This window comes from Cavia porcellus, unplaced genomic scaffold (assembly GCF_034190915.1).
Source record: "Cavia porcellus strain 051 isolate PalLab524CR breed Dunkin Hartley unplaced genomic scaffold, mCavPor4.1 scaffold_27, whole genome shotgun sequence".
NCBI classification, from domain to species: domain Eukaryota; kingdom Metazoa; phylum Chordata; class Mammalia; order Rodentia; family Caviidae; genus Cavia; species Cavia porcellus.
In genome coordinates this window covers 32,835,677-32,861,140 of record NW_026947510.1, presented here as the reverse complement: position 1 = coordinate 32,861,140, position 25,464 = coordinate 32,835,677, and the positions used below count along the sequence as shown (strand labels likewise).

Genomic DNA, 25,464 nt, shown 5'->3' with positions numbered 1-25,464 from the left:
TAAGGTCCCTCTCTACACCTTTTAGGCTTGTAAGTAAAACTGAGAGACAGGTAATTCTAAGTCTTCTTTTGCTTTAAATGCATGATCTTAAAATGGTACAGTGAATTGTGACAAGGTGGGGGTGGGAGTGCATGGCAATTTGTACCCAGAATCAAGTGCTGTCTTTTTTTCCTCAACATTTTTTCATCCTACCAATATTTGCACACAAAACAAAACAAAACAAAACAAATAAAAATGAGGTCACATATGACTTCTTTAGTTGTAGACAGGCACATTCTAATAATACTAACGTGTCTAGGGTGAGAACCAATTCTCTCCAGTTTATTACACAATGCTGAGTTTTTAAAGAATGTTATTCCACATTCAGTTGATGTATAAAAAGCATAGTAGCTTATGTTCCACTCTACTTGTTTTTGTTTTAGCTGCCAAGTAGCTGTTTTCCTTTCACAACTGGAACTTTCCCTGTTTAGGTAAGTTTTCAGAAGGGCTTGGTGAGCAACAAAACAGGTTGAATGCATTTCCTTTCCACCTGTTTAGGCTAATGATCTTCAGTGTTATGCAGAGTAAAGAAATTATCCACCTCTATTCAGAAGAACTACTTGGCTTGAAAAAGAAAAGACTAATTCCACCAGAATCATTAAATGAAAATGGGAAAGTTTAGAAAAAAAAGTCAGTGGCAGACTCTCCAGGGAATGTAAATTATTTTCCTTTGTTTAGACTAAGCCAAACTCCTCAGTGCCTGCCTAATTTAGCCTACGAAAGTGATTTTAGCTAATCAGCTAATTTAGCCTACGAAAGTGATTTTCTTCAGGATGGAGGGATTCTTGTAAATTCAGTTGGTTGTGGATATGGCTTTTTATGCTAACTTTTTGGTGGAAACGATTAAAATTGTGACTTTCGAAGACTGATCAGCCTAGGAGACAAAGGAATTTAAGCACTGTGGGAATTAGAGGGTACGCATCTTTACATATCACAAATGAAATACTGGCCTATAATCAATAGATCTTCCATGAACAAAATTATCCACCACTATCTTATCCCTTTATATCATCTATTAGCTTTAGAATCCCGTGATTTAGGAAGTACAAAAAAAGTGTTTAGAGGTAGGATGTAACTATGTGACCAGAGCAACTCTGCTCCCCTTGTAGGAGGCTGAAATGGTCATATCTTCCAGGTATACAAGTTCCATGGGTTACTGGAAAAATACATGCATATTCTCTAGCATATGGATTCCTTATCCTTGCAATACATTCCAGTTGTTTAGGTGCTTAACAGTGACAATGCTCTCTGAAAGCCAAGTAATGTTTCTTGGCTTGAAAGTTATATAACTTGTGATATCACTGAGTTTTATTGGATCATTGAACAGAACTGTTTGCAGTCTCACTGTTGGAATGTCCACTTTACAAGCTTTAATTTTGTGACTTGAACAATTATTTCTAAGATGACAATATGTAATCCATTAGTGATTTCCTACTGTTTATTTTTTTTTGTAAATCTGTATACCTTGTACCCTTTCTCCGCTTTTTTTCTCCTTAAATACAATTTAAAAAGTTATATAACTTGAAAATTACCTATGGATACTTTTTTGTTGGTGCTAAATTCAATTTAGGCTCAATATATTCATTTGTAACCTTTTGCAAGAAGGCTTTGAACTCTTTGTCATGCCAAAAATCTGCCTTTGAGTTGAGCAATCACCAAGTTTTTCATCTCTAGTTCTTCTTGCCAAAACCTTTTTAATTCATCCTCAGCCAATGCTTGGCACTCATGGCCTGGCAGCCCACCTTTTCACCTTCTATCCGTTGCGATTTTGCTTTTTCACTCCTTTGGCTGCCCTCTGGTTTCTTCCCTCATATACCTGTCTGACTGGTTCCTAGAAACCTGGCGGAGATAGTGCCTGCAGAACATCTGGCTACCACAATTTAGGAGCCGGGAGTCCAAACACTTATCATTACAGTGTCAGTGGATGTAACTTACAAACAAAGAGAATGCTTGCTTCACTGTTTCTCTAAAAACAAATCATGCTTGGGCTTTGAAAGCTAAGAACGAAGAGAGGACAGGTAGAGGTAGAGAAATTAACTAGCAAGGATCGACAATGGCAACGGAAAAAGCACCACTCCCCGTTATTAATTAACAAAGCCTTCCCACCCTTTCTGAAAACGTTGATGACAGTAGTTATCTTTTTGTTTTGTACCCAGCCAGTCCAAGTTCTTCCAAAAACAGTGGCCAGCACGTAGTAGGTGCTCTATCAATATTGCTACATGTTCAAAAACTGAGATGAAAAACTGCTCAACTGGCATCGTGAATAAAATGACAAAAGCTTCCCATCAAATGTTCACGTTCCCAAACGCAGCCCTATTGTTCTGTATGTCTCTGCACCCTGCCCTCTCCATTGTTTTTGCTGTCCTAATTTTCTTGCATCCGTCTTTTAACTAAAGAACACAAAAATCCCTAGCATCGCAGACTTCGGCGTTACCAAGTGCCACTGGGTCGCCGCTCTTGGGTGCATGGACCCAAAGACCCGCGGTGGCGGTGGCGGTGGGCAGTCGCGGTGCGGCGCCCTTTCCCGCCTTCCCGCATTGGAGCGAAAACCAAACAACCGCCAGCCCCGCTCCTCTCCCTCGAGTCCCAAATTCTTCTCTCCCTTTCTGTCCCGTCCTCTCTTTTTCCTTCCCGTCCCCGTTTCCCGGCGGCTGTCCCTGCCGGTCCCTTTCATCTTTTCTTCCCATCCCTCAGCGCCACAGGCTCCAGAAAACCCCCGTCCTCTCGCACGTCACTTCCCCTGCTGCTGGCCCCTCAGCTCGCCGAGAGCCGAGCTCTCCGCTAGAGGCCAGCACTGTCTCAGCTCCGTCCTCCCCGCCTGCGAGCGGAATTCGGAGAAAGAAGGGGAGGGGAACAAGGAGAAAGAGCGAGCGCGAGAGCGCGAGGAAAACCCTGGGGCCCGGTGCGCGGAGGCCCGCGAGCGGCGTCGCCATGGCAACGGGCGCCGGCAGGAAGCGAGGCCGCGGAGGGAGGGGGCGGCGCGCGGGGGGAGGGCCGGGGGAGGGGTCGGCTGCCCCGGAAGCACCTCCCCGCCGGCCCCTCCGCAGCCCGGCCCGCAGCCCCCGGCCCGCGCCCCCGCCGCGGCCGGGCAGGAAGTGACAGGCCCGGAGCGAGCCCCCGTGGCCTGGTCGAGCCGCGGGCCGGAGGGCCGGAGGGCGGGAGGGGCGGGGAGCGGCGGCCGCGCCCGGCACCCCCCGCCCCGCCCTCGGCGCCCCCGCCCCTCCAGGAAGGGGAGGAGGCGCTTTCGGGGCGCCCGCCGCGGAGGCCGCGCAGCCCCCCGCCCCGCCGGCGCCCGGACCGGCACGTGAGGCGGACGCCCCCCGCGAGGACGTGTGCGCCGAGCCGCGCGCGAAGGTAACCGGCCCGCGAGCGGGAGGTGTCGCCGGCGCTGTGCGCGCCCCAGGTGCGTCCCGCCGCTCCTGCCCTGCCCTGCCCTGCCCTGCCCTGCCCTGCCCTGCCCACCTCGGCGCGGCCCGCCCGGCCCGGCTTTCCCGGCCGCCCCGCCGCCCCGCTCATTCATTGCCCCGCGCTGACGCGCTGCTTCCACCGCGCGTGCTGCCCGCTCGTTGCCCGCTGTCCGCTGTCCGCGCCGCGGCTCCTCCCTGTCCCCGTCCGTGACTTGTGTCCGTGTCCGTGCTGTGGCCCCGCGATCAGTGCACCTTTCCCCGCTCGTCGGCCGGTCCGCGCCCGCACCCCTCCCCGTGCGTGCAATCCCTCGTTGGGTCGGCGTTTTCAGCCAGGTCCTATGTGGAACAAGCCCCGGGCGGGCGCTGTCCTGCTCTCCGGGTCACTTCATTTCTTTGGCACAGTCTTTCCTGAACCACCACTCTCCCCACCCCCCATTCACATGCCCCTTTCTTTCTCGAAGTCAGAGTTTTATGCTTAGGGATGTTGCTTTCCTCAACCTCAATCTCTTGACCTCAGCGCACCCCTTTTCAGCTCCCTTCATAGGGCTGCGCTCCCGCCGGACCCAGCCGGTGCTCACCCAAGTGCCGCCAATCATCTCGCAGGACGACCAGGCTTAGCTCTTCAGGGACCCCAGCGTCTCACTTCTCTTCCAGTTTAATTCTGAAATTTGCAGTTTATTGAGCCACCCAAACTGTCGTCTTCACTTTCTGTATTTAATCTTGCAGTCACAACATTGACCACTCATGAGTAGATTGATGCACTTGGGTTCTAGGAATCCCGGTTTGGATGACACTTTTCTCTCATATAAAGATGCTCCCTTTCCGTTTCTATGTTGTCTTCACAATGTGGAAAAAAAAAAAAAAAGACTTCCATTTTTGGGGAGATGAGAGGGGTCATCGAGTTGATGAGAATGTTTTACACGTGCATGTAGGAATTGTTCCTTCTGTAGCTAGTAATGGAGTCTCATGTCTTGAGTCCAGTTATCTATACAACTGTGCCGTGCTGCCTCTAATACCCACTTTTTTTCTTCACATGCTGATATTGAGGATTCATGGGTCTGTATCTGTTTAGTGTTTTGATATTTTGGCAAAAGAGGTGGGGAGAAGATAGACTGGAGTTGAAGCTGATACGATTTGTCCAGTGTACTTTTGGGTTATATCCATATTTACAGTCATGTTTGTTATTCCTAAATGAAATGGAAGAGATGAATAGAATCTTGAGAGGCAGTGATGTGATTAAATGCTGCTGGGAATGGAGTAGGAGATACTTAACTTTATTGCCAAGGCCAACCGGTTTGATTTTTATTTATTTTGCTTATTGTTTTGGATGCAATTTTCAAAATGTCTCTTCACCCCAATAAAACCATTGAGAACCCTTAGCAGAAGTTCTGGCTTGATATTTATGTTCCTAAACCAAATAGAGTTTTGGTAACCTAGTGTTTCTAGTGGCTTAGTGCCTCTGAGGTGGCCAATATAGTTATAATATATAATGTAACAAATAACACAGAAGAATGAGCCCAAAACTTCCCTGTCCTTTAGTGCTACTTTGGAAGAGTATTCTCATCTCCTGTCTCTTTGCTTGGTTCTTAGCAATGTTTTCATGTGTCATTTTGTAAATTTTAGTATAGTAAAATTCTGACATTTTAGTAGATGGAAAAGTTAAATTATTTTGAAGCTTTCCATTGTTAACATATTTAATATATTTCATACCTGAGAGTCATTTGTTAAAATGATAGTGTGTTTCATACCTGCGGATCATTTGGGAAAGTGGTCTGTTGCATTTGGTGTGAAACTTTCTTTGCAAATAGGGAAACTGACTAGAATTAGGAAAATGATGTACCTGAGGTGCTGTCTTTCTTCAGCAGCCCTGGCTGGAGCCAGGCAGCTCTGGGCTGTGTGGGCTGGAGGTTAGCTCTTGTGCCCTTGAGGTCTGTACTCTCCCATTGGCTATTTACCATATCTATATGGAAGGCCCTATGGAAATAGGACAGAGTCCTTATACTGAGGGACACTTCTTTAAACATGGGCGTTTTTAGATTTGAAAAAGAAATGTGTACTTTTTTTTTTCTTTTTCATTTTCTTTTTTGTCTTTTTCATTTTTATCGGTACCAGGGATCGAACTCACGACTGCCTGCTTGCAAGGCAGGCACTTAGGCCGCTGAGCTAAATCCCCAGCCCCAAGAAACTTGTACTTGATACTTAGAAGAAATGGTTAAAGAATTATAGAATGGGATCCATACTATTTACTGTACTGTACCGGGAGAGAGAAATACTGTATAACTGAAGCTCCTTTCCCAGTTAGCATAGGCAACGGAGGCGTCCCAGTGAATGGTGATCATTGTCACCAGATAATAAGGGTATAGAGAGAGATCAAAGTAAGTTAACAGCAAGACTGAAATGAAGTTTTAAACTGTTAAAAGTGCTATGGGGATTTCTAGTGGATTCGGCATTGTAGAATGCCATGTTAGTGTTCTGGCCATTTTATTTAATGGTCAATATAGAAGGATTATTTCTTTTGAGACACTGAATAGATTCAAAGATGGCAGGTGGGGAGATACGGTTGTGACTTATAGTTTGGGTGTTCTAAGGTGTTTTAAGACGGGAAGAGTCTTAGGAAACCTAAGGATTTACTGTACTCCTGAATAATCACATGAAATAAAAGCTCAGGACTGAGGTATAATTCTAACCTGGTGCTGCTTCTACCTAGGTCTTGAGTCAGAACACCAGCACCAGCTGTGGGAAGCCTGGACGGCTGACATGGAGACTGAGAGCGAGCAGAACACTGGTTCCACCAATGGGAACTCCAGCTCTGGGGGCAGCTCTCGGCCCCAGATAGCGCAGATGTCCCTGTATGAGCGGCAGGCGGTTCAGGTGAGGCCCAGCTCCCCAGGGGCAAGTGTTGGCTTGGGGTGGGCACAGTGTGGGAAGATGACTATCTCCAGTTTCTTCTGCAGCACTTGAGGAGAAAGGGAGTTGGTGATGATTTAGGGTCGCATCCAACTCTCAGAATCGTAGGAGTTTACAAAAGTTTGGGCAAGCAAATAGAGACTGAAATTTCATCTTTCTGTTATACCCTTAACCTGGATATAGATTATAGGCAAACCTATAATCCCAGCAGTACTCGGGAGGCTGAGGCAGGAGAAACTGCAAGTTTTGGTTCAGGCTGGGCTACACAGTGAGTTGAAGGCCAGCCTGAACTACATAGTGAGACCTTGTCTTAGAAAAACAAAAACATAGTAAAATCAGTTAACAGTAAAACTGAGCTACCAGTATAGTTTTCATAAATATCCACTTATATTTTACTATATCTATTTAAAAATGACATCTGGTTGACAGTTTTACCTGGTGTAGAATCTTTCAGAAAAAACCACTTATTTTTCCATTACAGGTATTTGTAACCTCTTAGGGCTCTGTATTCCTTAGTGTATAGAATATAGTCTTTCAATTTCTTCCTGTCTTAAATTTTTTTTTTGATACCGGGGATCGAACTCAGGACCGTGCACTTGCAAGACAGGCGCTTATGCTGCTGAGCTAAATCCCCAGCCCTCTTGTCTTTTAACTGAAAGCCTATTTATTTTCAGCCTGTGCAATCATTGCTATATTTGTATATTTGCAGGTCTCACTTTGGGAAAAAAGAGTTCATGTGAATTGTACTGTTATACTTTATTATTTATTTAGATATTTCTTTTAGACAGAGTCTCACTATGTAGTTCAGGCTGGCTTTGTTTTTCTTTTTTCTGTTTTCCTTTTTTTGGTACTGGGGATTGAACTAACGACCTTGTGCTTGCCAGGCAGGCACTTGTACCACTGAGCTATATGTCCAGGCCCCAGGCTGGCTTCTAATTTATTGTGTAACCCAGGCTGGCCTCCAACTTTCAGTGATCCTCCTGCCTCAGACTGCTGAGTGCTGGATTACAAGCTTCTGCCACCATGCTCAGCAGCACTGTTTTTCTTTCTTGTGAGGACAGACCACAGAATTAATTGGTCCTCCAATTTGTAGAGGGTGAAATAGACTCAGCTATTCTAATATAAAAATGGATAAGTTGTATGTCTTCTATCTTCTTTGGTTTCTCCCCTTCCTGTAGATCCTTTACACATGACAGCAGTTTGCACAGTATGGGCATTAGGAGTCATTGACTAATGTCTCATCCTGCTTTCTTCCCTAGGCTCTGCAGGCTCTACAGCGGCAGCCCAATGCGGCTCAGTATTTCCACCAGTTCATGCTTCAGCAGCAACTCAGCAATGCCCAGCTACATAGCCTGGCTGCAGTCCAGCAGGTGAGAGGTCAGCAGCCAGCTGCCCTGAGGGAGGGAACAGGCCCTACATGTGTGAGTGAGGGGGAGACTCCCAATCAGGCTGGGGACAGAATTGCCTTTGCCTCCTGTCCTCCTACAGGGGCACAGGTGGCCCTTCTCTTCTGAGTTTGCAGTAAGGGTCATGGGAGGATCACCTTTTGCAGGGGCAGATGTTGGGTCCCACACCTGGACTGTCCAGTGTGGTAGCCACTTGAGACATGGCCAGTCCAATTTGACATAGCACTAAGATTTTAGCATTTGAAGACTCAGAATGGCAAAAGTATGTAAAATAGTTCAGTGATTTAAAAATACTAATTATGTGTTGAAATAATGTTTTAGATGTATTGAGTTAGATAAAATAAATGATCAGAGTTAATACCTCCTGTTTCTTTTTCTTACTGCTATGCATGGTAGCTTGTGTTATATTTGTGTTGGATAGTTCCGCTGCACATTTATCAGTATTCATGATGAGACCTGCTGAAAGGTGGTTCTTGTATCTAAAGCAGAGGAGTACGAGGCCAAGTTGCTTGTCTGCCCCACCAGAGTTACATGGGGTTACTGATTTAGCACATGTGGTAGGGTGAGGGTTATTGGAATAGCAGACATACTTTTCCTTGTTCTGTAGTAGTGTCTCTGCTCTTACCTGAAACTTCACATGTTTTGTGGTTGTGGTTTTTTTTTTAATTGGACAACTAAGAGATTTTTCCTTTATTGTCTCTTTTCTTTTCTTGTTTCCTTTTCCTCTTCCACATAGGCCACGATTGCTGCCAGTCGGCAGGCCAGCTCTCCGAACACCAGCACCACGCAGCAGCAGGCGACCACCACCCAGGCCTCAGTGAGTATGGCTCTGCCTTTGACCAGGTGCCCTCCCTGGCTCTTTGTTTTGCACAGTTGATCGTGAGAGTGCTGATTGAGCTGTATTTGATATTTACTGAATTTATAGAGAGAATAGTAGTAAAAAGAGGGCAGTCAATGTGGAACTGTATAGAAAACCCAAGGAAGGAAGAAGAAAATCCTGGGGAAGAAGAGATAACAAAGGAAAATGACTCCTCTTTTTTTTTTTCCTGTTTGAGACTGGGTCTCACGGAGTAGTTCAGGCCGGCCCAGCCACTCCTCTTCAGAAAGAAATAAGATCTATTTCATTTCATTGTTTTGCTTTCTCCATCAACTTTTTTTCTTCCTTAACTTTTATAGTTTTGCAGAATAGCCAGGATAACTGCTTGGATAAGAGGTTTATTTCCCTGACCCTATGAGAGTGAGATAATACTGTTGTTAACTGTTGTCGCTGTCCTACGCCCTTAGTCCTGGTTCTTTTCTGTACCACACAGATCAACCTGGCCACCACCTCAGCTGCCCAGCTAATCAGTCGATCCCAGAGTGTGAGCTCCCCCAGTGCCACCACCTTGACCCAGTCTGTGTTACTCGGGAACACCACCTCTCCACCCCTCAACCAGTCCCAGGCCCAGATGTATCTGCGGGTAAGTCACAGACACAGGCACCATCATCCCTGGGCACGTTCATAATTGTGCTGTTGGTAAGGATGGGAGTGAAAGCTATTATTTCTTTGCGTTGCTGGAGATCAAACCTAGAGCTTCCTGTGTGCAATCCTCCTAGGACTGTGTGACACCCCTGCCCCAAAACTGTTTTTTTATTTTGGTTCCCCAGATGTTTGTTTGTTTTTGGTGGTACTGGGTATCAAACTCACGACCTTGTGCTTGCCAGGCAGGTACTTATGTCACTGAACTAAGTACCCAGTCCTCTTGAGATGTTGTGAGACAAGCTGATCTACTTCCCATGCTATATTTGTCTCAGGGATGATACTTGGTGTTGTCAGGTAGCCTGCAGAGCACATAGGTTCTATGCTAACTCATGACTAGATGAGTGTTAGACGTAGTCTGAGTTTAAACCAGTACCTCAAGTACACAAGCTCTGAGTATTATCTCTGCTCATCTGGCTTTGTCTCAGCTTCTTTGGTGTCGGACTCTTGTTATCATCCATAGTCTTTTACAGTCTGGTTTTCTTCTGGATGATCCCCTGCCCGAGGCAGCTGAGAGGCTCCTGGGTTGGTGTGGAAAGGGGCAGGGCTCAGCTGTTGAATATCTGCTGTTTACTTTGTCTTGTGGTCCTTCTCTTCCATTTCTTCTGTCTCTTCTTTTCCTCTTGTCCTCTTTACTCTTGTCCCCCTCTCCTTGCCAGCCACAGCTGGGAAACCTATTGCAGGTGAACCGGACCCTGGGCCGAAATGTGCCTCTGGCTTCCCAGCTGATCCTGATGCCCAACGGGGCAGTGGCTGCGGTCCAGCAGGAGGTGCCCTCGGCTCAGTCCCCCGGAGTTCACGCGGATGCGGATCAGGTCAGTGGTGAGCACGGAGGCAGCGCTGGGAGCGCGAAGGGTGTGACTGGACCAGGGCTTGCCTTCTGCCCCACTGCTGCTTGTCAGAGTCTTGAGTTTTTGTGCTTTTTTGTTTTTGTTTTTTTATTGTTGTTTTTGGGTTGTGATTTTTTTTATTTTTTATTTTTTTGCAATACAGGTTTTTACTATAGTCCGGGGCCAGCCTTGAATTTGCTGTGTATCCCTGGTTTGAAACTCCCACTCCTCCTCCTTGCCTCTGCCCCCTGAACAGGGGGATCACATGTCCAGCTATTTTTGTGCATTTTGCTTTCCTTTTCCTTAACCCCTATAGAGCTGGAGTACCTTACAATTTTTGAGTTGGTTTGAGTTAGTTAAGGAAATTACTGAAAAAGAGGCCTGTGAATCTGGGAAGTCTTACTTTCAATACAGGATAAATTTCCTCCTCGTTCTTGTAGTCCTGTGGAGTTCAGTTGATTTCAGGCAGTCTTAATTAATGTCTCCTGAATTTAAGGGATATTTGGGGGAGTTTTATTATTAGCTGTGAAGAGGACTTGATTCAGTTGCGGGAAGAACATTTGATTCTTTCTGGTCATGAGTTACTTACTGTGGGGTTCAACTTTCAGACTCCTGTTCAGTTGTTTCCTCCTTAAAGTTTTCCTCACCATTATAGTTTATGACTTATTCCTAAAATTCGTGTATTTTAAGTTTTAGCTATTGATGGGACACAAGCTAGGATCTTATATTTACTTCATTCTTTCAGTCTGTCAGCAGGTAAATGTTTAGCTCTTTTTATTGATCTCAGAAATGTATTGGTTTTGGAAGATTAAAAATAAACATGACTGAAATCTTTAGGGAGTTTGAAAGAATAAAGGTGCTGGACTAACTGGTATTAAATTTGAGTGACATGTGACTTCAGAGGGAGGAGTTAACTGTATTACTTTGTAGGATTTTGAGCTGTCTTAAAGGATGGATAGGATTTGATTTGGACTGAGTAGAAGATAATAGCAAGACCAAGTGTAAGGGGAGAGTTCATACATGTAATGTGAATGTGCGTAGTGGTGTTGGGGATGAGGATGAATTGGAAATAACAATCCTGATAGAAGAGATCATTGTAGGAAACAGCCTAAAAGGCAAGAAAATGAGGTTGCATTAACTCCATAGATAGCAGGGACAGGTACTGGCTATCAAACAAGAGAATAACAGACTGAGGAAAGTACATTTTTCAGGAGAAGGGACATTACAGAATCTGCAGAAATATGCTTGGGTTCATGTAGGTGTAAAGTATGACCGTTGCTTTGGATTCTGATTATAGCAGTGGGAGCCAGAGATGAGGTTGATCCTCCTTCCATATGCAGTTTTTCATGTATCCAGCCACTGATCAAATATTTGAGTATCAATATGTGGAAAGACAGATGGAGGTGGTAAAAAATGCACATTTGATGCTTTGTTTAGAGTCTGGCTGCACTGCTTACTGTAAGTCCTTGAGCAAATAAGCTAACATTTTCCTACTGTCTCCAAAAGGTGTGGGCTGGAGTGGAGTTAGGGTTAGGGATATAACTCAATCTGAGAGCCCTAGTTCAGTTCCTAGTTAACCCCTAGCCTTGTATATACATGCTCAAAAGAGTGTTAAACTGTTTTTTACTAGTGTATCAGACATTCCTTAGCCTGGTTGCCCAAGAAAGTGATGATAACTACATTTATGCGGACCATGGACCACTGAAGCACTAGCCATTAAAAAAATGTTCATTTGAATGACATGGTAATTATTTCACTGGAAATACAGGATGCTCTGATGGTTTAAAAAGTGACCTAATTTAGCTTTGGGATGAGGGATAGGAAGTGAGGAGGTGAAACTGGAATTGGAGCCTGTAGTAGTTTGCTGGCTGTGGATGTGGGAACATGTCCAGGGCCAACAAAACATGGTTCTGGGGAGACAGGACTGTGACTTGCTGGAGGGATTAAAAGAAGATTTGTTTTCTTGGAGTTTGGCAAGGGAACCTCTCAAGAGGAAGGAACCTCATTTCGCAGGGCCTTGGAGGCTATGTTTTGAGATTTGAGGTTTTATGTGAAGGGTAATGGGCAGTTTAGGAAGAGTTTTAAACATGCAGGGGACACAGATTGTTGTAAAGACCGTGCTAGTTCTTACGTGGAAACTAAGTGGGAATGATGTGAACGTGAATGGGAGTCTCAGTGCTATAGTGGTCTAGGTAGTTAGCAGAGAAGAGGGACAGCAACTCAAAGCTTTGAGACTTGTGAACTGACCGGCAGAATGAGGAAGATGGCAGCACTGAGAGCCAACATGGCAGCGGGTGCTGCTGGTCCTGTGTCCGAAGTGAACCTGGAGAGTAGTACGATGACGGTGACATTCAGTTATGGCCATGCAAACTCAGGGTGCTGGAGAGCCACACACGAGGAGATAGAGTTTCTGAGCTCAGAAAGGTCCAGGCCAGGATACTTACATGAGCGTGACATTGGGGTCTGAGGAATGTTTAAAGTGACCTAGGGAGACAGACATTTAATGCAGAGCCTGAAGATTAGGATGAGCCTCTAGAAAGGAAGTTGCAGGCTGGACCCAGAGTGATGAGTTAATAGAGGGAAGTGGAAAAGAGCAAGAGACCTTGGAAAATCTGGACTGTGTTGTGTTCATGAAGGCAGGAAAACAATGTTTCGGGAGGTGAGGGAGAGAGAAAAGGTACCCATCTTTCTGAATATAGTAGAAAGAGAAAGAAGGGTGGATTTATTATTATGTAGGGAGAGCTGCTTCCCTGGGGTTGAATGGATTGAATCCACATTAGTCTGAGGAATGAGTGAGTGGCTGGTGGGAATAGGTACAGTGAACATGCAAAGGAGGGCGAAGCTGGGGAGGGGACTGCGGTTCAGATCTGCTGATGGGGTCAAATAGTGGAGAGGTTGCAGGTCTGATTGGCTTCATGGGAGGACAGGCTGAGAGGGACCCAGTTCCTGGAGAAGGGCTGCCTTATGACAGAAGCACGTGAGAGAAAGGAGAAGAGAGGGGCACGTGGTGTAATAAATGTAGGGATGTGTGCAGTGGCTGAAGGAGGCTGAGGTAATTGATTTGATTTTCTCTGTAGAGATGGAGAGAAAGTTGGAAATAGCCATCATAGAAAAGAAACTAAGTAGGAAAACCTGTGGTTATCAGGTGACATTTTAGAAAAATTTTTTTTTTCTAAAAAAATTTTTTTTTCTTTATATCGGTACCGGGGATCGAACTCAGGACCGCCTGCTTGCAAGGCAGGTGCCTATGCCGCTGCGCTAAATCCCCAGCCCCAGACATTTTAGAAAATTTTTGTTTTTGTTTATTGGTTCTTTGAGACAAGATTGAATTCATGGTGATTTTCCTGTTTCAGTGTTCAGTGCGGTACCATGAGCAGCTTAGATGGCATTTTATTTTGTTCCTAGCACCCAGTCCTGATGACCGTTGTAAATCTTTTTTGCCAAAGCCACACTGTCCTCTTTACTTTCATTGCCTGAATTCAGGTTCTTTAATCTCCCTTACCATGCTAGGTCTCTAAATGATCTTGACTTTACTCTTAATCTGCTTGTAATCCTCTTCCAAATTGCTGTCAGGATTTAGATTTTTTTAAATGAAACACATTATTTTTTTAAGTAAGAGAACTAATTTTTGTTTTGTTTTGCTTTTGAGACAAGGTCTTGCTTATAATTCAGGCTGCCTTTGAACTCATGTAGCCCAGGGTGGCCTCGAACTCAACAGTGGTTCTACCTTGGCTTATCGAGTGCTGAGATTACAGATGTGCACCGCTGGGCCCATCTTGTTAATAATTTTAAATTGAACTTTTAGTACATAGAGTATTATAATTCATAGTTGTTGGCTCATGATACTGTCATCATTGGACGATGTATGACCTAGTTTTATTTATTCACTAATTTCTGGTTGCTTTTTTTTTTTCTTTTTTAAGACAGGATCTCACTTTGTAGTTCAGGGTGACTTGTCTTGAGCTTGTGGCAATCCCCTGCCTCAGCCTTCCAACTGCCTTCCAACTGCTGGGGCTACAGGTGTGTACTACCAGGCTTGGCATTATTCAGTAATTTTTTTTTGGTACTGTGGATTGAACTCAGGACCTTGAATTTGCCAGACAGGTGCTTTTACTGCTTAGCTAAATCCCCGGCCCATTATTCAGTAATTTTTAACTTAATTTTTAATTTAGCTCAGTGGTAGAGCACTTGTCAGTGGTAGAGCACTCAAGGCCCTTGGGTTCTATCCCAGTGTCTTAGTTTCTTTCTCAATGCTGAGACACAATACCTGAAACTCATAATTTAAAACAAAAGTTTATTTTGGCTAATAGTTTGTACTGGATTTAGCCCATAGTCAGCTGACTCCCAGGGAGGGCAGCATCGCATAGAAATAGTTCATGGCCTAGCATCAGGAAGCAGAGCAGGATCAAGGAGGGAGAAAGGAGATGGACCCTTCCAGGCTATGCCCCACCCAGTACCACATCCTCCACCAGGCTTTCCTCCTAAATCATAGTTAGTTGCAGAGTCCTCAGCAGACTCATTCATTGACAGTATCACACCTTCAAGAGTCAGTCACCTCCCAAAAGCTCCACCGAGGAGTATTTGAGACTTTGGGGAAATATCCAGATATAAATTGTAATATCCTAGTACCATAAAAGGAAAATCCTACCTCCATCTGTTGTCTGTCCCTAACCATGCTAATAATCATTTTGATTTTCTTTATCATTTTGATTTTGAGTTATCCTTCCCTTGGGTTTTAGATGATTTTACTGCCTTTATGTCTTTCAAAACAGTATTTTTTGTCATGAAAAATTCCAAACATAAACACATGAGAAAAAAAAAAAATAAGAATCCCAGTGTACTACATTTTTCTCCGGCAGTTATCTACGTGGATGTTTCTTTTTTGGACCATTCTGCACTGCCTATGGGGGAGTCAGAAACAGATCCCAAACACCTGCTACACAGTCACTGTGTTGTCCAAGCTGCCTTCAACTCCTTGGCTCAAGCCACCCTCCTGCCTCTACCTGGGACTACAGTGCAGGCCACCATGTTGCCTGCAAGTCTTTTTCAGGCAAGTCTTTTACAAGCCTGTAATTCCAACTCTCCGGAGCCTGAGGCAGAAGGATTGTAATGAGTTTCTGGCCAGCCACAGCTACACAGTGAGACACTCAAAAAAAAAAAAAAAAATAATGTTAAGATCCATGAATTTTTATAGTCATTGTTTATTGATTTTAATTTTTACTTAATATTGTACTTTTATCAATGTGCTATGGCTTTTCCTGGTCTCCTAGAGAGGGCCCTTTGGATCATTTCCAGGCTTTTGTTACCCTGTGCCTGCCCTCTGTGGTAGGCGGCAGTGTCTTGTGAAATTCTAGTTTTGTGGGGGTGTGAGTGTGAATGTTCAACTTTGGGGTATGATGGCAAATTTTATCCAAAGCAGTTATAAAAGAATGGTTTTAACTATAGATTTGATTGTGCTTATTTCCATTAATGCTTTTCAGTGGCTCCTAAAATCAGGCAGTCCTAATTTCTTCCCTCTCTTCATATTTTGAACTACTTTGTGAGACTACATGTTAGGTTGTGGAACTAAAACAATGAATAAGACAGACAAACTTGGTATTTCTAAAATTCAGGTTTTTCATTTTGGTCTGTTTTTGTTTTGTTTTTTTTTGGAGAGAGAGTTTTGCTATATAGTTAAGGCTGTCCTAGAAATCAGTATAGCCCAGGCTGGCCTCAAACTTATATCAGTCCTCCTGGCTCAGCCTCCTGACAGCTGGGATTACAGGCACGTGTGACAGTACCCACCAGAGAACCTAATTTTAACACACCAAAGTAGTACTTTTCTACTTCTTGCTTCAACATACCTTTTTCCCCTTCATTCCTTTCCACTCTCTGCAACTCCAAACAGAATGAAATATTTTTAATTTCTAAAAGTAGCATGTTTTTTCTTAGTTCTAAGGCCTTGTAAATGCTATTAGCTGTGTTTTCTGGGTTTTTTTTGGTTTGTTTTTTTTTTTTTTTTGGTACCGGGGATTGAACTCATGACCTGCGTTTGCCAAGCAGGCACTAATGCCACTGAGCTAAATCCCCAGCACCTATTAGCTGTTTTCAGAACTACCTGTTCACTGCTGTCAGATCAGATACCACCACTTTTGGGAAGACTTCCTTGATCTCCCTAGTCTGACTTAATTTTCTTCCTTTCTGCTGCCACAGAACTTTGGTTATATTTGTGATTATTATCATATCATTGCTGCTGATTTTCTTAACAGAATGTATTCATTAGGAGCAGGGGTTGTGTCTTTGATCCCTGCATTTCTGAGTTGAAGGAATGCATTTTGATCTTCATGCATTCCTTCAACATCTACCAAACATTAGATATTTGGTAGATGTTGAAGGAATGCATGGAGAGGAAAGGGAGACACAGACATCTTGAAGGAATAAATGATGAATAGACTTGATAGTGAGTGAAAGAAACTGAAAAATCCAGTGTTCACAAAGCTCCTCTCTGTGAGCCTGGAGAACTTTTCATGTAGTGTCATAGAGGTAGGGGTTATTAGTATGACACCTGCTAGCTTGTTGCTTTTTAATTTGTTACAAAAATCTATTTTGTTTTCTGTAAATATCTTTCAGGTGCAGAACTTGGCAGTGAGGAACCAGCAGGCCTCTGCTCAAGGGGCCCCGATGCCAGGCTCCTCTCAGAAGGCCATTCCTCCTGGAGCCTCTCCAGTCTCAGGCATCTCTCAGGCCTCGAACCAGGCACTTGCTGTGGCACAGGCTTCTTCCGGGGCCTCAGGCCAGTCCCTCAATCTCAGTCAGGCTGGCGGAAGCAGCGGGAGTAGCCTCACAGGGTCCCTGGGTCCAGGTGGAGGTGGCCAGGCACCTGGGGGCTTGGGTCAGTTGCCTTCTTCAGGGATGGGTGGGGCAGGCTGTCCCAGGAAGGGCACAGGAGTAGTCCCACCCCTGCCGGCAGCCCAGACAGTGACTGTGAGCCAGGGCAGCCAGACAGAGGCGGAAAGTGCGGCGGCCAAGAAGGCAGATGCAGATGGCAGTGGTCAGAACGTGGGCATGAACCTGACACGGACAGCCACCCCTGCCCCCAGCCAGACTCTTATTAGCTCAGGTGAGTTGTCACCTCTCACACTGCTGCTGTTTCTCAGAACTTGTTAGAAATTTCCAGCAAACAGCATCCCCCACCCATCCCCTGGCCTTGGCATCAACCTTGAATGTGTTAGTCCCAGTAGGAGGACCGCTAAGGCTCCCCCAAGCAGCATTCAGCATACACTTGGCCATCCCACTGGCTTAGGCTCCTCAATTCTTGGGTTTACTCAACTATTTACCCAGTTCTTACTACGCTGTCTGCTGTGTTCTTGAAGGTGCTGGTGATATGTCTTCGAAAAGCAAATTCCCTGTCCTTCCAGCTTAGAATAGGGATAGAATTCTGTCCTCGTGCATCGTTTCATGGCAGAGAGAGTATAAACGCCTTAGAGTACTTAAGCCTAGCAAATAGAGCCATGGTGTAGTCTTATTGTGGTCATCTGTGTCTGTGATAAAGATTAAAAAAGAACAAATAGCCTTAATAACCCTAGTTTATACTTGTTTTCAGATTATAGATAAGATGGAATTAGATGTGTGTATCTTGGTGTAATATTTTGCTACCTTTGTTTCTGACACTTTAGTTGTTGATATAGTTTGAATAATTTACTCACAAAAAGCTAATTTGTTATTACGAACAGTAGGTATTTCAATACTATCATACTTCTGTTTCCAAAGTGCTTTCCACATTGCATGCTTTGTTTCTGGACAGTGTGGTAAAGTACAGGGGTGGAGGCTGGCAACTCCAGCTTAACAGTTCAGGAAACTGAGTAAAGTCAACACCAATAACTGCTGACTCTTAAAGCTTCTCAGATAGTGACCTAGACTGATGCATTTTAAAAACTGAAGGATTCAGGTGAAGATGGTAGCTTTAACTTAGTCAGCATTTATTCTTTTGGTAACTATTAAATGCTTCATGTGTGACAAACATTGAACTGAGTTCAAGGGTTGTGACAGTGCTGCAGGACCAGGGCCATTCATTCTTTTCTGCTTAGCTCAGGGTCAAAGAATAGGCTGTTTAGGTATTGAAGAGAAAGTAGACATGAGAACCACTAAGGGTTGTTCCATGATTGTGCAAGACAGCTTTCTGTGTGAAACATTGGAGGTGTTGGTCACCTCTGACTCAATGGGAAGAGTATGGGCGAGGTACTGTCCAAGTTCTATGCAGACTCTGTTTTCTTTCACATATGATTCCAAAACTAGTTTGACTTTGAAAAGATAATTTTATTTCTAATTTAGAAGGATTATGCTTCTCTGCCTTTTTCCGTTCTGGGCTTGTTCCTATAGCTACCTATACACAGATCCAGCCCCACTCGCTAATTCAGCAGCAGCAGCAGATCCACCTCCAGCAGAAGCAGGTGGTGATCCAGCAGCAGATCGCCATCCACCACCAGCAGCAGTTCCAGCACCGTCAGTCCCAGCTGCTGCACACAGCAACACATCTCCAGCTGGCCCAGCAGCAGCAACAGCAGCAGCAGCAGCAGCAGCAGCAGCAGCAGCAGCAGCAGCAGCAGCAGCAACAGCAAGCTACAACCCTCACTGCCCCCCAGCCACCACAGATTCCCCCTACTCAGCAGGTCCCGCCCTCCCAGTCCCAACAGCAAGCCCAGACCCTTGTGGTTCAACCCATGCTTCAGTCTTCACCGCTGTCTCTTCCGCCAGACCCAACCCCCAAGCCACCCATCCCTATCCAGTCCAAGCCACCCATAGCGCCTATCAAACCTCCTCAGTTAGGGGCTACGAAGATGTCAGCTCCCCAGCAACCACCACCCCACATCCCTGTGCAAGTTGTGGGTACCCGGCAGCCAGGTACAGCCCAGGCACAGGCTCTGGGCTTGGCACAGCTGGCAGCCGCTGCCCCTGCCTCCCGGGGGATGCCAAGTGCAGTGCAGCCTGGCCAGGCCCACTTGGCCTCTTCCCCACCTTCATCTCAGGCTCCTGGCACACTGCAAGAGTGTCCTCCTACATTGGCCCCTGGGATGACCCTTGCTGCTGTGCAGGGAACAGCACATGTGGTAAAGGGTGTGTCCACCACATCTTCACCTGTGGTTGCGCAGGTCCCTGCTGCCTTCTACATGCAGTCTGTACACCTGCCGGTGAGTATTTTCCAGTGGTGATGAAGTTCCATCAGAGTGGAAAGAGCTTAATTTAATAGGAGAAATGTTAAGGTTGATACTGCATTTTTTTTTTTTCCCATGAATAGTGAGATGTTAACATGTATCATCTGAACTTCATACTGTGAAATGTGTTACTGAAATCCTGCTGGGGTACTCTTAAGTTAGACCAACATGGCCTGAGCTAAGTCAGTCTCTGTGCAAACAATTCTTGGTCTACAGTGAATATAGGGTTTTATGGCCTAAATCAGGACTGATGGTTGTTTTCTTCTGTCCTGATCTAGATACATAAATTGGGGCTGACTGAGAATTCTAGTGTATTCTGGGAAGTGTACAGAATGGGCCTGGAACTAAGGAACTTTTCTCTGAAAGTATGAGAAAAATTGTAGTTCTTTATTATCCTTTGTGCCTAAATCTTGGTTTCTTTTCCATGTTTCACTTTATAGGGTAAACCCCAGACACTGGCTGTGAAGCGCAAAGCTGAGTGTGAGGAGGAGAGAGATGAGGTCTCCGCATTGAGCTCAATGCTCCCTGCCAAGGCATCTCCAGCTGCAGAGAGCCCAAAGGTCATGGAGGAAAAGACCAGTCTTGCGGGTGAGTTTCAGACTTCTGCAGTGCTGTTGGGCTGCAGAGGAATTAGAGTCCTGAAGAAGCCAGAAGGTAAATCTGATGTCGTGGACAGTGGGTCTGAACTTGGTAGATAGATGAATCCAGAGTGAATGACCAACATGAACACTTACCCTTGCGGAAGCTGAGGATGGCTTAGTTTGCAGGTGGCTCAGTGGAGCCACTGTCCTATGTTTGTCCTCAATGTGTTTGTCTTGCAGAGAAAGCTGACTCCGGGGCCAGTGTGAATACCAACCCCCCCAGCAGTGAGCTTGTAGTTTTGGGCCCTGCCCCGGCAGCACCGCCTCCTTCATTGGCCATGGTGTCCAGACAAATGGGAGACTCGAAACCTCCACAGGCCATCGTGAAGCCTCAGATTCTCACTCACATCATTGAGGGCTTCGTTATCCAGGAAGGAGCGGAACCTTTCCCGGTGGGTATGGTGCACTGCAGGGGACTTTGTGGGGGATTCCATGATTGTGTTACCAGATTCTTCTACAAACAAAAGGCACAGAATTGTTTAATAAAAGATGCTTCAGAGGTACTGTTCTCTTAGTTATAAAGAAAGACTGACAAAGGAAAGGTGAAAATGATGAGAAAAGAAAAGTAACATTTAAAACTGTTCACTTAGATAAACTGGGTGGCTTTATAATGAAAGTTACAGTAGATGTGAAAGCACTTTTATAGTGTGAGTCAGAAGCAGAACTGGCATTCGGGTCTCTTTGCTGCCCTTAAATCTTAAGGAGGACAGGATTGGACAGAGAGGCAGGTAGGAAGCTTTTTTCCAATGGCTTCTTTGCAAAAAACCAGTTAGAACCTCTGATTGCCATGTTGAAAGGCATTCTCTGAACCAGACTTGGCTGCTAACTCAGACCAGGCAAAGGACACGGTGATGGGAAATGCTGGGGAGAGGCATGGAGAGGTAGAGAGGAATTAGGCTGACTTACCTGTGCACTTTTTTCTGGGACAGGTGGGTTGTTCTCAGTTACTAAAGGAGTCTGAGAAGCCACTACAGACTGGACTCCCAACAGGGCTGAGTGAAAGTCAGTCGAGTGGCCCCTTGGGAGGGGACAGCCCTTCTGCCGGTGAGTGTTTAGAGGCCCATCTGAGGGCAGCAGCCTGTAAAGATGTGTCTGAAGACCCAGTGTAAAATAGTAACTGTTCACTTAAAGTAGGAGCTAGGTCTTTATCTATACACAGAAACTGTATTATACTTCAGAGTAGGCCTTGAGTTTGATCTTTAGCACTGTTAAAAGCTATAAAATAACTTTTAGGATATTTATACTTTTTTTCCCTTTCTCAGTACTGGGGATGGGACCTAAGACCTCATGCTTGTTAGGCAAATGCTTTTTTACTGTGCTATATCCTGAGCCTACAACATGACATTTAAGTTCTTAATTTCCTGTTCTCCTTATTCTAGATTATATAATCTATATATACAAACCCAATCACTATTTGAAATACAAACTCTATCACTATTTGAAAATTTCATTTTTGCCCCCTTTGAGATTTTTGACAGTCCTGATATATATTTGATTGGCTTCAAGCTCATGGCAGGTCTCCTGTTTCAGCCTCCTAACTGCTGAGAGCATAGGCGTGCACCACCACACTCCAGTTCCCTCATGCTTTTGAACTCTGTGAGAATGGGATCTTAAATCTTTCTAGACATTAGTGATTAGTCCCTCTTTCCTATTCAAAAGTGGAATCATAATCCGAAGTCTGAATTAAGTAAGGGTAAAATTAGTAAGACATCTAGCATGGAAAATTTTTTTTTTCTTTTTTTTTTTTCCGGTACCAGGGACCGAACTTACGACCACCTGCTTGCAAGTGCTTATGCTTGCAGGTGCTTATGCCACTGAGCTAAATCCCCAGCCCCTATCAGGGAAATTGAGTTGCAGTTAATAAGACCTTAAAGACTTACAAGTCTTCGAGGTGCTGGGTTTATTTTTCACCGAGGCTGTGTGGTAGAAAGGAAAAGACCCTGACAAAGACTCATCTAGCTGGGGCACAGCAGTAACTCCCAGTGACTCCAGTAACCCTTTGCTTTTCAGATTTAGATAAGAAGGCAAACCTCCTGAAGTGCGAGTACTGTGGGAAGTACGCCCCTGCAGAGCAGTTCCGAGGCTCTAAGAGGTTCTGCTCTATGACTTGTGCCAAGAGGTACTATGGGCACTATCTGTCTCCCTCAGCACTTATTTCTCCACTGAAGTTACAGCTTTGGTCCTGGGCCATCTGTCTGAAACGGCATGTTTTCCTCTTTGCTTCCCCAAATCCACTCCTAAAATACTGGTTCATGTTTAGGCACAGTGGTGATTGGTCTCTTCTAGCACCCTGACATCACGTCAATTCCCTGACTGGCAGGTACAATGTGAGCTGTAGCCACCAGTTTCGGCTCAAGAGGAAAAAAATGAAGGAGTTTCAAGAAGCCAACTATGCTCGAGTTCGTAGGCGTGGGCCTCGCCGTAGCTCCTCTGATATCGCCCGAGCTAAGATCCAGGGCAAGCGCCACCGGGTGAGCTGCTGCTGCACAGCTGGTCTCCTTTAAAAAGGGGTTGGTGGGGCAACTCCTTTGCCCAGATACAATGACATGAGACTGTAACTTGGGTTTGTATCAGTTGCATTTCTGGCCTATTTTTGTTTCCTATCACCTGACTTCTGGTTTGTGTGTTCATTAATCCTTACTTTCTGTGCTTGAGATAGTACAAGAGTAGAATGAAGGAAATGAGAAAGTTCATATTGGAGAGGCACTTGAGGTTAGAGTTTGGGCAAATGAAATACAGACTACTTGACCAGTGGTATTTGTGGTTTGTCTTCTTTGCTTAACCTAGGGTGAACGGAGAGTAGAGAACTCATGAAACTGTTAACTCATGACCTCTGATTTGCTGTTTTCTCTGTAGGGTCAAGAGGATTCCAGCCGGGGTTCAGATAACTCCAGTTACGATGAAGCACTGTCCCCTACATCTCCTGGGCCATTGTCAGTACGAGCTGGGCATGGAGAACGTGACCTAGGGAGTACCATTGCAGCGCCACCCACACCGGAATTACACGGCATAAACCCTGTGTTCTTGTCCAGTAATCCAAGTCGCTGGAGTGTAGAGGAGGTGTATGAGTTCATAGCTTCTCTCCAAGGTACTGAGGGGCTCTCCTGTGGGACCCAGGTGTCGCTGTTGTCAGGTCATTCCACAGGGGCCTTTTTGAGTGAGAACACAACAGAAGGGGAAGCATTTGGGATCTGAGTATGGGACAAAGGCTCTTCCTGTTAGTTACTCAAGTTGCTTGCTCATGGCTTGGCTTTCTAATTGCCTTCTGGGTTGACTTTCTTTTTACCATGTTAGCAATTCTGTAGTGCTTCTCTCCTCATCACTGATTTTTGGATTTTTTGGTGTGATTAACTGTGATCCCTACCAGGAACTTTTTCTCCAAAGGAGGAGGGAAACTAAGGAACCACTGTTGACTCATCCTTTTTTTTTTTATCATCAGTACCAGGGATCTAACTCATAACCACCTGCTTGCAAGGCAGGCTTGCAGGTTCAGGTGTAGCCTAGGCAATGTAGGGAGACTATCTCAAAATATGTTATGTACATGTATTAACTCCCCAGAGTGAGTACGTGTACTTAAAAAGGGGGCGGGGTGGGGTGCAAAACTCCTGGGTCTAATCCCTACTACCTCAAAAAACAAAACAAACCAAACCCAAAACCCTTCTTCATGGGTGTTTTGAGACAAGATCTGCGTGTAGTTCAGGGTAGCCTCAGACTTACAGCCATCCTTCTCTGTCAGCCTCCCAGGTGCTGTGATTATAGGTTTGTGGCATCATGCCTGACTCTTGCAAAGGCTCTTTTAATCTTTTCCCACTATGAAAGAAAATATATATACATTTTTGCTGTCTTCTCCACTTGAATGATTTTGTGGTTAATGTAGATCTTCCTCTTAGTTTTGTGGTAATGGGGATTAAATCAAGGGCCTTCTCTGAGCTATATCTCCTACCCTCTGAAACTGAGACAAGGTCTTGCTGAGTCACTGAGTAATACTAGGCTGGGCTTCAATTTGCTGTCTTCCTGCCTTCGCCAAAGTGTGGGATTATAGGCCTGCACCATGTCTGGCTAGCTCTTCCTTTCTTGATCTTTTTAAGTAGTAGCTAGTAGCTCTAATTCCATTTGCTGCCAGAACCCATTATCTCAAGCAGGTGTGGTGGTGCATACCTGAAATCCTAGTAATCTGGGAGCCTATGGCAAGAGGACCACAAGTTTAAGCAATTTAGACACTTAGTGAGACCCTGTCTGGAGATGTAGCTCAGTGCAGAGGGCCCATGTTCAATCCCCAGCATCATCATCAGCAACAAAACTCCCTAAAAGCCTGCCATCTCATCCCTTTGTGTAACTGAATTTAGGGCAAATGATTGGGTTAATCATTGCTTAGCTTGCTGCTTTACCTTTAGTTCCTCTTACCTCTGGTGCTTCTGTGCAGTTTCTCATACATGTTCTCCCTTTGTCTTTCTAGGCTGCCAAGAGATCGCAGAGGAGTTCCGTTCCCAGGAGATTGATGGACAGGCCCTTTTATTACTTAAAGAAGAACATCTTATGAGTGCCATGAATATCAAATTGGGTCCTGCCCTTAAGATCTGTGCCAAGATAAATGTCCTCAAGGACACCTAAGGTGGCCCTCTTTGATAAAGCAAGCTGAAGATGGACACTCCCTATTGTCCTGGTCACAACCTGGAATGAGCAGACTTTGCCAGAAAGAGAGAGCTGTTCCAATGATGTGACCTTCTGAAGGGGGATTACTGAGCAGGAAAGACAAGTGTAAGAATTGGTTGCTGGTGCTACATGGTGGCAGCTTTGACATTTTCTCTGGGTTTGAAAATCTTTACAGTTCTCACCATGTCTACTTGCCCTAATGCAATCTTTATAAAAAGAGGCAGTCTAGAGAACAGGACAGCCCAGCCTTATCCTGTAGTGGAGCATCTAGCCAGGATCTCAGTTTTCTAGAAGAGGAGTGTGCCATATGGTAAGGCAAGGCAGTGGAATGTAGGTTTGCCTTCCCAAGGGCAGAGGTTGGATTTTCCTAGCTTGTGTGACATAAATAGCAAGATCTGGTACTTACCCTCTTACCTCGGGATTGTCCCATGGTAGCTGTGGCTGTTTTGTTATTGCCTATTCCCTTAGTATTGAGAGTTTCTCCTGCATCCATGGCAGGGTCACCAGCTGGTGGAGACTTGGTTGGCATTTCTGATTTGCTGCAGGGACTAAACAGCGTTTTGACTGGCATACATGTGGCTATTGTCATTCTTTCTGCAACCCCCTGCTTCCTACCAGTTTTCTGTTGTCCTCTACCCTCTCTTTTTCAATTTCAACTTCACTCTCCTGTAGCTTTATAAACAGGGTGTGTGTGTGTGTGTGTGTGTGTGTGTGTGTGTGAGAGAGAGAGTGTGAGCCCCCGTCCCAGGCCAGGATTGTAAGTACCTGCCCTGGGGACTATTCCTTATACAACAAAATGTTAAATATTTTTTTCTTCCTCAGTAAACAGATGAAAATTGGTCTCAGTTGTCTCACTGCATTCCAGTATGTC

The 25,464-nt window shown here is 45.1% G+C and overlaps 1 protein-coding gene across 5 annotated transcripts; it reads left to right on the top strand.

The window, feature by feature from the left end:
- The first annotated feature begins 3,275 nt into the window (after positions 1–3,275).
- Phc1 (polyhomeotic homolog 1) lies at positions 3,276–25,433 on the top strand. Of its 5 annotated transcripts, none has more exons than XM_063238140.1 (15): positions 3,276–3,393; positions 6,154–6,317; positions 7,613–7,723; positions 8,496–8,576; positions 9,070–9,219; positions 9,938–10,093; positions 16,718–17,207; positions 18,467–19,275; positions 19,740–19,887; positions 20,121–20,332; positions 20,870–20,984; positions 21,951–22,059; positions 22,261–22,411; positions 22,797–23,028; positions 24,397–25,433. In XM_063238140.1, the coding sequence occupies exons 2-15, from the start codon at positions 6,204–6,206 to the stop codon at positions 24,549–24,551; spliced, it is 3,033 nt and encodes a 1,010-aa protein (XP_063094210.1). In that variant the 5' UTR covers positions 3,276–3,393; positions 6,154–6,203; the 3' UTR covers positions 24,552–25,433. The 5 variants fall into 5 exon arrangements, with proteins under 5 accessions (XP_063094210.1, XP_063094208.1, XP_063094211.1 ...); XM_063238138.1 differs by having other exon boundaries at positions 3,310–3,442; positions 9,962–10,093; XM_063238141.1 differs by having other exon boundaries at positions 3,310–3,442.
- Positions 25,434–25,464: the final 31 nt, after the last annotated feature.